Genomic DNA, 12,145 nt, shown 5'->3' with positions numbered 1-12,145 from the left:
AAACAAATAAACAAACATGCTAACAAAAAACATATATGAACCCCAATAACGTCTCAGTCTTGGCCAACCTTTTGCTCCCCAGTTGAATGATTCTACAGTCACCATCCCTAGGTAGAGACAGAGAGCCAAAGTGATGCATTGGATATAGTAGTATGGACATGAAGAGGAGATGAATTGAATTGAATTCACATTCCCTGCCTCAGATATGGTATCACTAGGTGACTTTTCCACCTGTCATGTTCTCTCAAAGAAGTCTTCTTCTTCTTCTTCTTCTTCTTCTTCTTCTTCTTCTTCTTCTTCTTCTTCTTCTCTTCTATCTTGCTAAGAAATATCACTATATTTTCTTTATGGGATTGTCCTCAAACAGGTGGGTCCACAGTACCTGCTATGAATTTGGGGCCAAGCTGACACCACATTTCTTACAAAGACCAAATCAATTTCTATGCGGAAGGCTCTAGCATACCCTATTTACATGGAATAACCTCCTGGATGTAGCCCCGAATGCTTGGATGAAAATCTGGAGGCGGAAAGGAGAAATAAATAAAACTCATGGGTTTGGGGTTTTGTTTTGTTTTTAGTTTCTGGTAGGACAAATATTTCCTCGATAATAGAACTGTGATGGCTCTACCAAATGAGCTAGGTAAAGGTAAAGGTACCCCTGCCCATACGGGCCAGTCGTGTCCGACTCTAGGGTTGTGCGCCCATCTCACTTAAGAGGCCGGGGGCCAGCGCTGTCTGGAGACACTTCTGGGTCATGTGGCCAGAGTGACGAAGCTGCTCTGGGGAGCCGGCACCAGCGCAGCACACGGAAACGCTGTTTACCTTCCTGCTATAAAGCGGTACCTATTTATCTACTTGCACTTAGGGGTGCTTTCGAACTGCTAGGTGGGCAGGAGCTGGGACCGAAAGACAGGAGCTCACCCCGCCACGGGGATTCAAACTGCTGACCATGCGATTGGCAAGCCCTAGGTGCTGAGGTTTTACCCACAGCGCCACCTGCGTACCAAATGAGCTATGGTATGTTAATTGCTATGAATCTGTGTGGTTAGAAGTTTATTTCAGTAAGTTATTCATAAAACTATGTTTCATAATCTCTAGATTGTCTCAATATAGGGCCAAGCCCTCCTGTTTTATGAGCACATGGCAGACATGAGTCAAAGTGGCAATAGAGGAGACAGATGTGAGAGGGAGCTTGTTCTAGAGATGTACACAAACAAATATGCATCACATCTAATTCTTTGCCATCTGAAAAGAAAGTGGGAACATGTCACAGGCAGCAACAAATTGTGTTGGGAGGATCCTTGGTGAATTTGGGACATGTGGAAGTTCTTTTCTGTGAGTAAGCATTGGGCTGATTCCAACTTGATTTTTGCCTTTTTGCTTTTGAATTTTCAGGGCAGCAACACACAAGCCTGGAGAAGTACAGAATTATTTTTTCCTCTCTTTCCTACAGAAACAGTAAAGACATCAGTAGGGTCAAGCCATGTTGCCCCATAAACAAAGGAAATGAAGAGAGACAAGGTGGTAACAACAAGCTTCACAATGAACTGTTGTATAAGTCTTTTCATGAGATCTAATTTAATCCTTAGATTGTATCTAATCTCTGCAAGCCACAGAGATCTCAAAACACCTGTGCTGCAGACTGGAATAATTATAGGGCAATGTGTGTCCTGCAGGTGATGACAGTGTTGCTATTATTTTTAGATGGGACTGTTAAGATACTTTCTTCCTTTAAAAGTAGGGGTATTTCTTATGCAGATATTTACTCCAACCACAGCAATGTAAAAACCAGCCTTCCACAATCAGTTGAAGGACTGAATAATTAGCAATTTACAGACTGTGTTCATTGACTTATGGGATCATTCTCTTCTTAATCCCCATCCTCTCTGCAGTGGAAAGGTGCCATCGCTGGACTACTAAAGCACTTCTTCAATAATTTTAGTGGGATACTGTTCTTCCCTATATTTGCTCCTTGGGGCACGTCCGCTATAGCAATGAGTTCCCACCATTCCAATGATCATGCAGAGCTGGCCAAAAACATTCCACTCCCTAAGGGAGTTGTACATAATACAGTTGGATTGGCAGTGAGGCAGAGTGCAACCCCTTCATTTATTTTCATGCAAGAAAGGTCTTCCAATTGATCAAAATGAATGGGAGGTAGGAGGGTTGGTTGGAAAAAACTGATGACTCCAGAGAACTGACTTTGATGAGATTTATGTGACTTTGCTGGCTCAAACCTTAGGAAACTTGCTGCAGGGAAACCTAGAGTGTAATCTGGATTGGCTAGTGTCAATGAGAAGCAGATTGCAAATTTGAGGCTGCAATCCTGTGCATGCATGCTTGGGGCTAAGTCCCATTGAACCACTGCAGGATTCTGCCTCTAAGTAATCTTGCGTAGGGTTATATATCGGCTTAAATCTAAGTTTTGCCACTGAATGAAATTCAAGTCTTGCATGTATTTTTTATGCTCCTTCACAGACTGAATTATTAAGACAAAAATAACATAGAAAGCAATTTAGTATCATGTGACTAGTGACTTAGCAGCACAAGGAAGTTTCAGGATAGTGGGTGTGTTTTTCTTTCTAAAAGCAGAGCTGACAAAATGACCATATGTTAGTTTTTGAGGAAGGAAAACCTGTTTACATGTTACATGTTCAGCAGTGTTGGCCAGCTGACATCTGGATGCTTTAGCTGAGATTCCTGCATTGCTGGGAGTCCCTTCCAACTCTACAATTCTATGATCTATGTCCAGTAACAAGGCTATACACAATATTGTTCTTGCCAGCTTGTATATGGGCAGTTAGTCTCCCAGCTCGTTCTCCTGCTTAAGCCTTCCGTTCATTCCAGTGTGCAGAACTAATTGCACCCCGCCAACAGGTTAGATACATCAAGGAATACCTCCCATTGGAGTGTAGGCCATGGTGCTATCAGGGCAGGACTTTAGGGCCGAAGTCCAGGACCCCACTCAGCAGAAAAAGAAGGGCCCTCAAATGAAGCACAGCTGGATTGCCACAATGGAAAGTCATTCACATAACCATCCGAAAAAGTAGAGGGACATGTGTAAGCCCAGCCCAGAGCAGTTAGTGTGGAGGACTGGTGGCATTTACCTGACTTCCCGCTACCAGCGTTACCGTGCTTTACTGGAAGGGAGGTGGGAAGTGGTGGGTAGGTCATTGCAGTGCAAACACACTGGCAGGAACAGCAGATTTTCGCATGGCTGCCAATGCTGTGGCAGAGGCAATCTCCCCGCCACCTACCTCATCCCATGGTAAGATGAAACAATGCAGGTGACATGAGCTGAGGAAAGGACTGCTGCCCCCACTTTTCATGGAGCACTACTGGTCCAGAGTGTAAATATTACTGAGCTGCTGCCATTTCCAGTAACTGCCCGACCCAATAAAATCATGAGAAGCACAAGTCAATTTATATAAAAAATAAAATACTTTATTTTTTTTCCAACTAGAAAGGTGCAGACATGTAACTTTTGGTCACACTTCTCAACAGGTAACAAAACTGTTCCCAGGTGGAAAGATTGGTCAGCTAACAAATAAGCCACTCATTTCGCTACAGTCCATGTACGTTCATTAAGGCAGAGAGAATCCGATTTCCCTCTCCTTGTCCTTGATTTGATGATGAGCTTCGCAAAGACTCTGCTGGTGCATCTTGTTCAGCAAAGCATCATTTCATTTCACTGCAACACCCAACCCCACTAACTGAACTTCCCAAAGAGAATCTATTTTATGTGTTAAATGAATGCATTGGATTGTATTTGAATGATAAAGCCTTGAATTGTAAAAAAAAGATGAGGCTAACACTGATGTATCAAAGCATTAACACAAAAGGGAATAAAACTTTAAATTAACTTAGATAACTGTACAATATATATATATATGTACACACACACACACATACACACACACACACCAGTATTTACAAGATCGTAATATTACAATATTAATTAAAAAAAATCTAGCTTGTGGCAGGCAAATTCATTGCCACAAGCTGTCCAGTCTAATTCCGATTCAGTCTGAACAAACCATTTGAATCAGAACTTCAAAGCAAAATTATTGCTGTTCTAACAGAACACAATTACTTAGCACCTTGCTGGGTGAGAATTTCCAGTCCAGCACCTACCATCACGGAAAGCCGTGATAGTAGCCTTGCTAAGCGTCCTTTCTGATTGCACTATTTGGTGGAAGACATGCTAACACACCATGAAAAGGCTGCACGAGATGGCACATGTCCCCTTAAGTAATCCCTATACACCACCCCCATATACTCTGTTCTGAGGCGCAACTTCATTGTCGTTCCTCACTGTCCATCTGATTATTACTATTTTTCCTTCAAACCAATGTTTGGGGTCAATAGACAGTTTTGTCTGAAATCACATAGAACATTCTGCTTTTTGTTTCCCCCCCCAAAAGCAGACATTTAAATACCTTGTGCTATCGAATCACGTTTTACAAAATGAGATGCAAATTATTAAGTTCAAGTTGACCGTCAAGTTTTTCAAAGTCTCTTTTTCGGCTTTATGCCATGTCTCCATACATCTTCCTGGAGTAGACCGACTCAAAGATGTCGTTGTCTCCAGGGCAGTTGTAGTGACACGCACAGGTCTTGATAAACATCATCCTCTTCTTCATGACCTCCCCGTCGGGACACTTGAATTCCACAGGGAGGGTGGCTGTTCTGTGAGGGGTACAGCATCGGCCATCGGTGCAGACGCCACAGAACTTGGCCCGGTAGGTCTTCACGCTGGTGCAGCCAGACAGCTCAAACTTGATAGGCTTGGAGAACTTGGGAGTACGAATGCACTTCTTTCCCTTCTGTTGAGAGAGGAAGAGAGAATTCATATGTTTACATATCAGCTACACAAGGCTCCCATACACATTATCAAATATCTTAGTTTATCTCTATGTGTTATTTATTTTATAACTGTCCAGTCTTAAACGTATTACGGTGGAACCAGACTCATTTGAGATGAAGCCATGAGTTGTGGCTTACTTGCCCCACTGATTTAAGTGAGGCCTAAATTCAGCGAATTTAGCCTGCATACATCTCACTTGGTACAATCCAACCAGTGTAAGCACTTTGTTTGTCCCACTGGTAGAGCTAAGCAAACACACAGTGAAGTCAATGATACCTAAGGATCTTAAATCTGGCTAGATTATGCCTAGTAGGTATAAATGGAGTCTCACTTACTTCAGTGGCATTTCCATCCACATATATCAGATTGTTCATGCCTAGTTCTCTTGAAAGTTTCACTCACGTTCATTAAGGTCAGCTCAAGGAACAACAACAGCCCTGTACAATGCATTCCCCCCAGTGTTGTATCCAATGATGGCTTTGCCTTAGAGAGAAGTATTTCCTTTCCCTCAAGGCAGCTGATGTTCACTGAGCTCTCTAGCCTACTTAATCCCCCTGCCTCCTCTCCCTTAGAAGCTGGTTGTGGGGCCCATTGAAACAGAATGGGACACAATGCAGAGAACTGCTATAATTGGGTGGGGGAAGAGAATTTGCGTGAAGGCATGTTCCATTAAGGCCAAACCACTGGTGGATACAAACCCTTGTTCATAGCCACCAAGTGGATCTTAACAGTCACTATGTAGAAGTGCTCTAGCAAAGCGGACCCCTATTTACCTTGATGCTCTCCTCCAGGTCTGCTTCACATGGCCTCACCATGCAAAGTCTGCTTTGCTTCTCCAGTCTGCAGTGGGCATTGTCATTGGTGACTCTGGTGGAGATGCCCATTCCACAAGTCTTGGAGCAGGCACTCCATTCAGTGGTCTGGACCAGGCAGTTGGCACGCATCATGGATGGGTCAGGTCCATAAGTGTCTTCCAGTCTATAAGCTGGAAAAAGAATAGCAGAAAGGGTTAGATTCTAGCACTAAGAGCTCATTCAGAAGGTACCGAATCCATTGATGAAGATCACAGCATGGTAAAGGCAACCATACTCCAGAAAGTGCCCTGTGTAGGCTACCAACATGGAGATGGGCATTGAGAGAGCAAACCTACTCACCAGCAAGAGCAGGTCCAACTGCAGTCTGTTCTTTGTCTTTGGGCTCATCGCACACCCATTCCTCGCAGCATTTGCCTGGCAGCTTCACGGTTCGTGGGTAAGGGCAGTCGGGGCTGGGCAGGCGAACACCCATGCTGCAGAGAGGCACACAGCCCACAGCTCCGTCCAGGCAAGTGCATCGGTATTTGCAGCTGCTCTGGAAAGACTCTCCGCTCCTGTAAACCATGCCTCCAAAGACACAGGGGGCGCCGTCCCTTGCTGCAAACAGAAAAGAGGAGCCATTCATTAAAAACAACAATCCTAGAGTGACCAAGGAGCCTAGATTTCAGCAGCTCTGCCTGCACATAAAGAAAGCGACTGAACATTCTGGGCATGCAAGGATGGACTCCTGTCCTTGGATCTGCCACCTTTGTGCACACTGGGGCTCTGATGCCTTTAACAGCTGTGCAACAGGCAGAAATTCAACAGGGGAAGCTTTCTCTTGCTTGCTAGAGGAGACTGAAAGCCCCCCAGACCAATCACTTGCACCCATCTCTTCCATACACAAAGGGTGCTTTTTGTTTGAAGGCTGACTGAAGGAAGGGAAAGCATCTTAGGAACAAAAAGCTGGAATAGCGTCACTTTTCCAGGCACTAGAAGGGATTCCTCGCTGGACCTTCTCTGCTTGGCCGCTTCCCCCTAGAGGCAAAACTCCGGGTACTCACCGGTGCAGACGCCGATCTTCCGGTTGGCCGGGGAGCCGAAGTCACAGAAGAGCCCCTTGTGAGGGTCGCAGGGGTCTCTCTCGGTGCACAGCTCGCCCAGCTGCTTGGCGCACACCCGGCAGCACCCGCAGCCGTCTTGCACCAGGCTGACGCCGGGCGGGCACTCGGGGGGCGCGGAGTCGCACTGGCACTGCCCGCTGCAGTCTTGGCCGGCCACGTCCTGGGGAGACACGGAGGGGGGACGGAGGGGTCAGGATCGGACGGAGCAGGCGGAGAGACGAGAAGCCAAGAAGAGGGCTCCGCACCCAGCCACCCAGCGCCCCTGATCCCGCCAAGCCAAGCTCGACCCCCGTCGAGGCCGAGTGCAGGGAGACTTACCCGGCTCCAGAGGGCGATGACGAGCGCCAAGGCGAAGCTGCGAAGGAGTCCCATCCTTGCCAGCATGTTCAGGGCGACGGAGAGGGCGGCAAAAGCTGCGCGGAAGCGGAGGGGTTCCTGGTCCGGGCGAGGGCTCGCAAAATCTCCCTGCCTTGGGGCGAGAGAGGGTCGCTGCTGTCCGATCTGGCTTCGCTGGGTGCAGCCTTCGTGGGAAAGCGCCTTTCTTTGGTGCGGAGTCCGCTGGCCTGTCTTGTTCTCCGTCTTGGGAGCAGAGGAAGGTGGTTCGGTCTGAGTCTCAAGCAGGCGGCCCGGCGCTTTTTATACACTCCCGGCGCCCGGGACGCGCCAATCGGCTGAATGGAGTCCTACACAAACAGCGACATTCCTGACATTCTTCTCCACCTTCCTGCCTCATCAACTCACACCGGATTGATCCTGACCCCTTGACACTCCGCATTCCTCCTGTCTGAAAAAGCTGGCGCACTTCAGCGCACAAAAAAGGCGCTGTATTTTTCACCATCGAAAAAAAGAAGAGGGGAGGAAAAAAGCAAAAGGAGGGGGGGACTTTTCTCCCGCTCCCAGCCTAGATTCTTCCCACCACCACAGACCTGATTAAATACGTCTCTTTTGGAATACTCTCTCTCTCTCTCTCTCTCTCTCTCTCTCTCGCACACACACACCTTTTTCAAAGGAATGGACCAGGATTTCACACAGACAAAAATCGCCCTCCAAATTGCATAAATCATATGTAAAGACACCGCCAGACCAAAGAAGAAAAGGATGAAATTATTTATTTCTTGGAAAGTATTATGATTTATAATAATAATAATCAGGGATCACATCTGAGACATTTCCAGTTTTAAGTTCACAGGATCCAAAAGAAAGTGCTTGCAAAAACGTTTGTGAAGGTGGAGTTCCACTTAATGGAAAATGTGAACCAAATGAATGGATTCTGTTAAAAAACATTGCCTCCGATCCCATCCAAACACTTGCCCCCCCCCATTTGAGTTTTTCCACATGTGCTTTATGAACAAACACATGAATGGATTAAAAGCTGAAATCATACAGTGTATTTGGAAACAAGATTCATCTCCCCTACTCTTGCTGAGAATATTCCATTAAGCCAATAAAATCCAAGTGTGGAAACAATAAAAAGAGACTGTATTCTGTGCTAGGTAAGGGCAACAAACCCTAAGAGGCTGCAGTCTGAGACACACCTGGGAGTATGCCTCATTGAACTCAGCAGGGCTTACAACTTAGTAGACAGATTCTGCTTTAAGAACCCTGTTTATAAAACTTTTGCACTGCTCTTTGTGTGAGAAAGGGAGAGGACAGAGAGAGTGCGTCCACATTCCTTGTGATGGGAAGGGGTTCCATCTGCTTCTTCTCTTGATATTAATAGGGAGTGCCTATAGGGGGCATTGGTAGCTGGATGTTAACAGTGAAGTACACTTAACTGAGTGCATAAGCACATAGTGGACTGTGGTACTTCTATTTCTCTGGATCTATTAAGATCTTTCAAGCACATCTGTGTGATGCACAACTGGAATGAATGGGCATAGCACATCAGCAGCACTTGATGTGCATCACACAGATGTGCTTGATGGATCTTAACAGATCCAGAGAAATGTAAGTACCGCAGACCATTATGTGTTTGTTTATGCACTCAGTTAAGTGCACATAAACTCCGAAACAGCCCTATTTCTTCCAATGGGGCTACTCTGGAGTAAATTGGTTGGGGTTTAGTGTCATTGACTGAATTCCCTAGCAATGTGAATGGCAAAAGTTCTGCTGGGCTTAATAGGTGTCAACTTGGTCCCTTCTACATCTCCAAGATACAGTCTCTCTTTCTAGCTAGAGTCCTTCCAGAGAAACAGGTAAGAATGTGTGACATGATTCATCTCCTGCCATTAGTGAGGAGAGTTTAAGTGGGGGAAGGGGATATGTCCGGGTGGCGGCTGGTGGGGAGAGGTTGCCAGGATGGTTGCTAGGAACAAGCCTGGGAATTTTTCTTTCCTTTTCCTTTTTATCTGGCCAAGAAGGCACAATATTGAAGCCTGACAGTTTTCTGCAGATTTCTTCAGACGCTCATGATTGACTTTCTGGCTGTTACCACCCCCCCACCTCCTTAACAACTTGGTATGCTTTCTGCAACAACAACAACAACAACAAAACAAAACAAAATAAAAAATATTTGGGGATGTTTCTTATTATAACACCTAAAGCAATATATTATGCAGTGTCTGCTTTGCAATTGACTGTGGACCACTGAATCATCCTGGGATATTTTCCCTAATAAGTACTTTCTATGAATAGAGAGAGGGAAAGGGAGACTATTTGCCCTGAAATTCTTGGCAGAATCAAGTGAGGCAGAATGGAAGATGTGGCTCCACTTTTCCCACTGCGTATGTACTAGTCATTCGTAAGCAAGACATTCCACCCAAGCACTTTTGGGCTCCTTAAACTTTCCCCCCAGTGCCTAAGCAAACAAAATAATAAAAAAGAGAACCCACGGTATTTGTTGTTTAATGGCACAGATAGAGAGATGCTTTATTATGTTTCCCAGCTTGCACTTCCTCAAAGAGCAGTGTGGCATACACCGTTCCTCTCCCCATTTTATCGTCACATCAGCCCAGTGAAGCACATTAGGCTAGGAAATTGTGGCTCGTTTGAGTTTACTCAATAAGCTTTGCAGCTGAGCAGAGACCTGAATCTGGGACTCAGTTAAGTTTGTGCATAGGCAGCACAGAACTGGTCCCCTGTCCCGGGGTGGATCTACTATGAAACTAATGGATCTCAAACTTTAGGGCCCCTAATCCCAGAAGGGCCCCAGAAGGGTCTAGTAGACCCCCATTTGAGTGGCACAACTCAAAGTTATTATTTTTTGTGCATATTTCAACAATTCCAGCGTTTGAGAGCTAGTATTACAGATACAAAGGTCATGAGGCATCAATTTTAATCAAAATTTGAGGGGGGCCCTCCCGTGTGACTCACAAACCCCCTTCCTCTTTACTGCCATAGTAGCTTTGTGCTTGTCCGTAGTACTGTGTATAAATGAGATATTGTGGAGAAAGTTGCGCCCATCTCAATGTTGGGGGTGGAAATAACAAAATATGGAAGCAGCACCAATGATCTTCAATAATAATAATAATAATAATAATAATAATAATAATAATAATGCTAAAAAAGAGAGCAAAATCTGAGATGTAGTAGTTAATGTGTATGTGGTGTTTTTTTTTAAAGGTGGTAATCTGTCATGGGACAACCCCACCGAAGACGATAACAGCAGTTACCGAGAACTCATTGCTGGTTGCGAAGGGGCTCTTATGACACTCCAAGCTTCAGGCCCCCTAAAATGTGGGTGTGCCATTGCCCTGTCCTCAGCTTGGAAGTTCATCAGAATGTTTGCACGAGTCACAGTCTCTCAGCTGCTTAGCCTACACTACAGGGTCGTTGGGAAGCTTGAACACTGCTCTGAAAATGGTTGGTACTGGAATTGGAAGGATTAGCCAGTTACGGGCCTTTGAAGGTCTCTTGATAGTGGTTGTCAAACCTTACAGATCTGGCATTTGAAATTATATCCATATGTAGCAACCTGTGTCCTCCACATCCATCCGTTTCAAAACAAGCATGTACAGGAGATGATTTGGCTTGCAATCTGTCCTCTTCTTCTCTACCACAGTATAATATAGGATGTAGCCTCTTTCCAATACCACATTGGTTTTGTATAAAATAAAATCACCCCTTTAGCAGGAAAAACCCCCCATCTCATTTGTAAAAATCCCATAAAAGGGAATTATGGTAAGTAATACATATTTCCAAATTTATGAGGCATCCCAAAACCTCTATTTACTTGGACAGCTGCAAGCAAAAGGCTGCACTTACCCACTTCTGAGTAAATAATAGACACACCAAACTATGCATAACATGCTTACGAAAATGGAAACTTTACCAGGTAAACAGAATGCCGCTTAAAAATGCCCAAATATGGTAGATGATCTCTGGAAAGAGAAGGGTTTTTAAAATAAAATGATCATACTTACCGCAGACTCAGAAACGACTGTTTTGAAGGGCCAAAAGAAAAGGCTAGTAATTTAAGATGGCTTATGCCAATGAGCCACACACTAGAGGGAAGACAAAAATGAAGACTGCCAACTGGTGTGTGTGTATTCATCAATCATCTGCCTTGATGGACTGATTCATCAATCAGTTATATTTAAATACGTAAATTCTAACATGCTCACAAGAGAGGTGTGTTTTGGGGGTGTGTGAGCTGAGGCCCACTGAACTCAGTAGGACATACTTCTCAGCAGGCAGGTATATTATAGAATTGCATCACATGCTGATTATAAATTAAAGCTTGCACCCCTGTCTTACAAATTACCCTGTATAATTTACGGTCCATTTGGCCGCTTCAATTATTATCATTTCTAAGCATGAGCAAAAACATTCCACCCAAGTCATCCCAAGAAGAATTAAAATTTGGCGCACATCCTTGGAACCCAACAATCTATCCCTGGTTGAGCTGTTCTTAATAGCCTATTGGAATGTAGAGGGATGTGCAAAATCCCATGAAAAGTGTGTGTGGTGGGGAAGGGATAGGCTATGCTAAGCTGAATAAAAGCTTTATCTTTTCATGAAGTTTGACTGGAAACCAGTGAGTTTTCCATACAAACACGATCTATAGCAATTCATTGTCGAAACAAAACAAAAACTCCTAAAATACCATTTATCTAGTACTTTAGGGTGGGTGCTTCAAAATCATAGAATCATAAAAGCTGGATTCCTCAAAGTAACCTAGTCTAATTCCCTGCTGATGCAGGAAAACCACCACAACAGCATCCCAAAGGGTTGGCCTCAGAGTTTGCTTTAAAATCTCCAGTGAGTCATCTCCTGCAGCAGTTCGTTCCACTGTTGAATAGCCTATACCACCAAGAATCTCTTCCTAATGTTGCACAGGAATAACAACAGTTTCAAATGGTGCTTTATTATGGGATACCATTTCAAACCTAAATCTGGTGTGTCTTTCATGGATCAGAAAG

General features: G+C 44.7%; 1 protein-coding gene across 1 annotated transcript; it reads right to left on the bottom strand.

Annotated features, from left to right (window-relative positions):
* Positions 1-3,422: 3,422 nt before the first annotated feature.
* On the bottom strand, positions 3,423-7,575 carry CCN2 (cellular communication network factor 2). Its single transcript, XM_079970676.1, is given in 7 exon segments — positions 3,423-4,826; positions 5,641-5,852; positions 6,022-6,279; positions 6,726-6,945; positions 7,104-7,174; positions 7,177-7,416; positions 7,419-7,575. Coding segments are annotated over 7 exon segments (1,440 nt in total). The 5' UTR covers positions 7,561-7,575; the 3' UTR covers positions 3,423-4,529.
* Positions 7,576-12,145: the final 4,570 nt, after the last annotated feature.

This window comes from Podarcis cretensis (genome assembly GCF_951804945.1).
Source record: "Podarcis cretensis genome assembly, chromosome: 3".
Classification (NCBI taxonomy): domain Eukaryota; kingdom Metazoa; phylum Chordata; class Lepidosauria; order Squamata; family Lacertidae; genus Podarcis; species Podarcis cretensis.
Note: the sequence above shows the minus strand (reverse complement) of the source record. Positions and strands in the feature narration are given on the sequence as shown.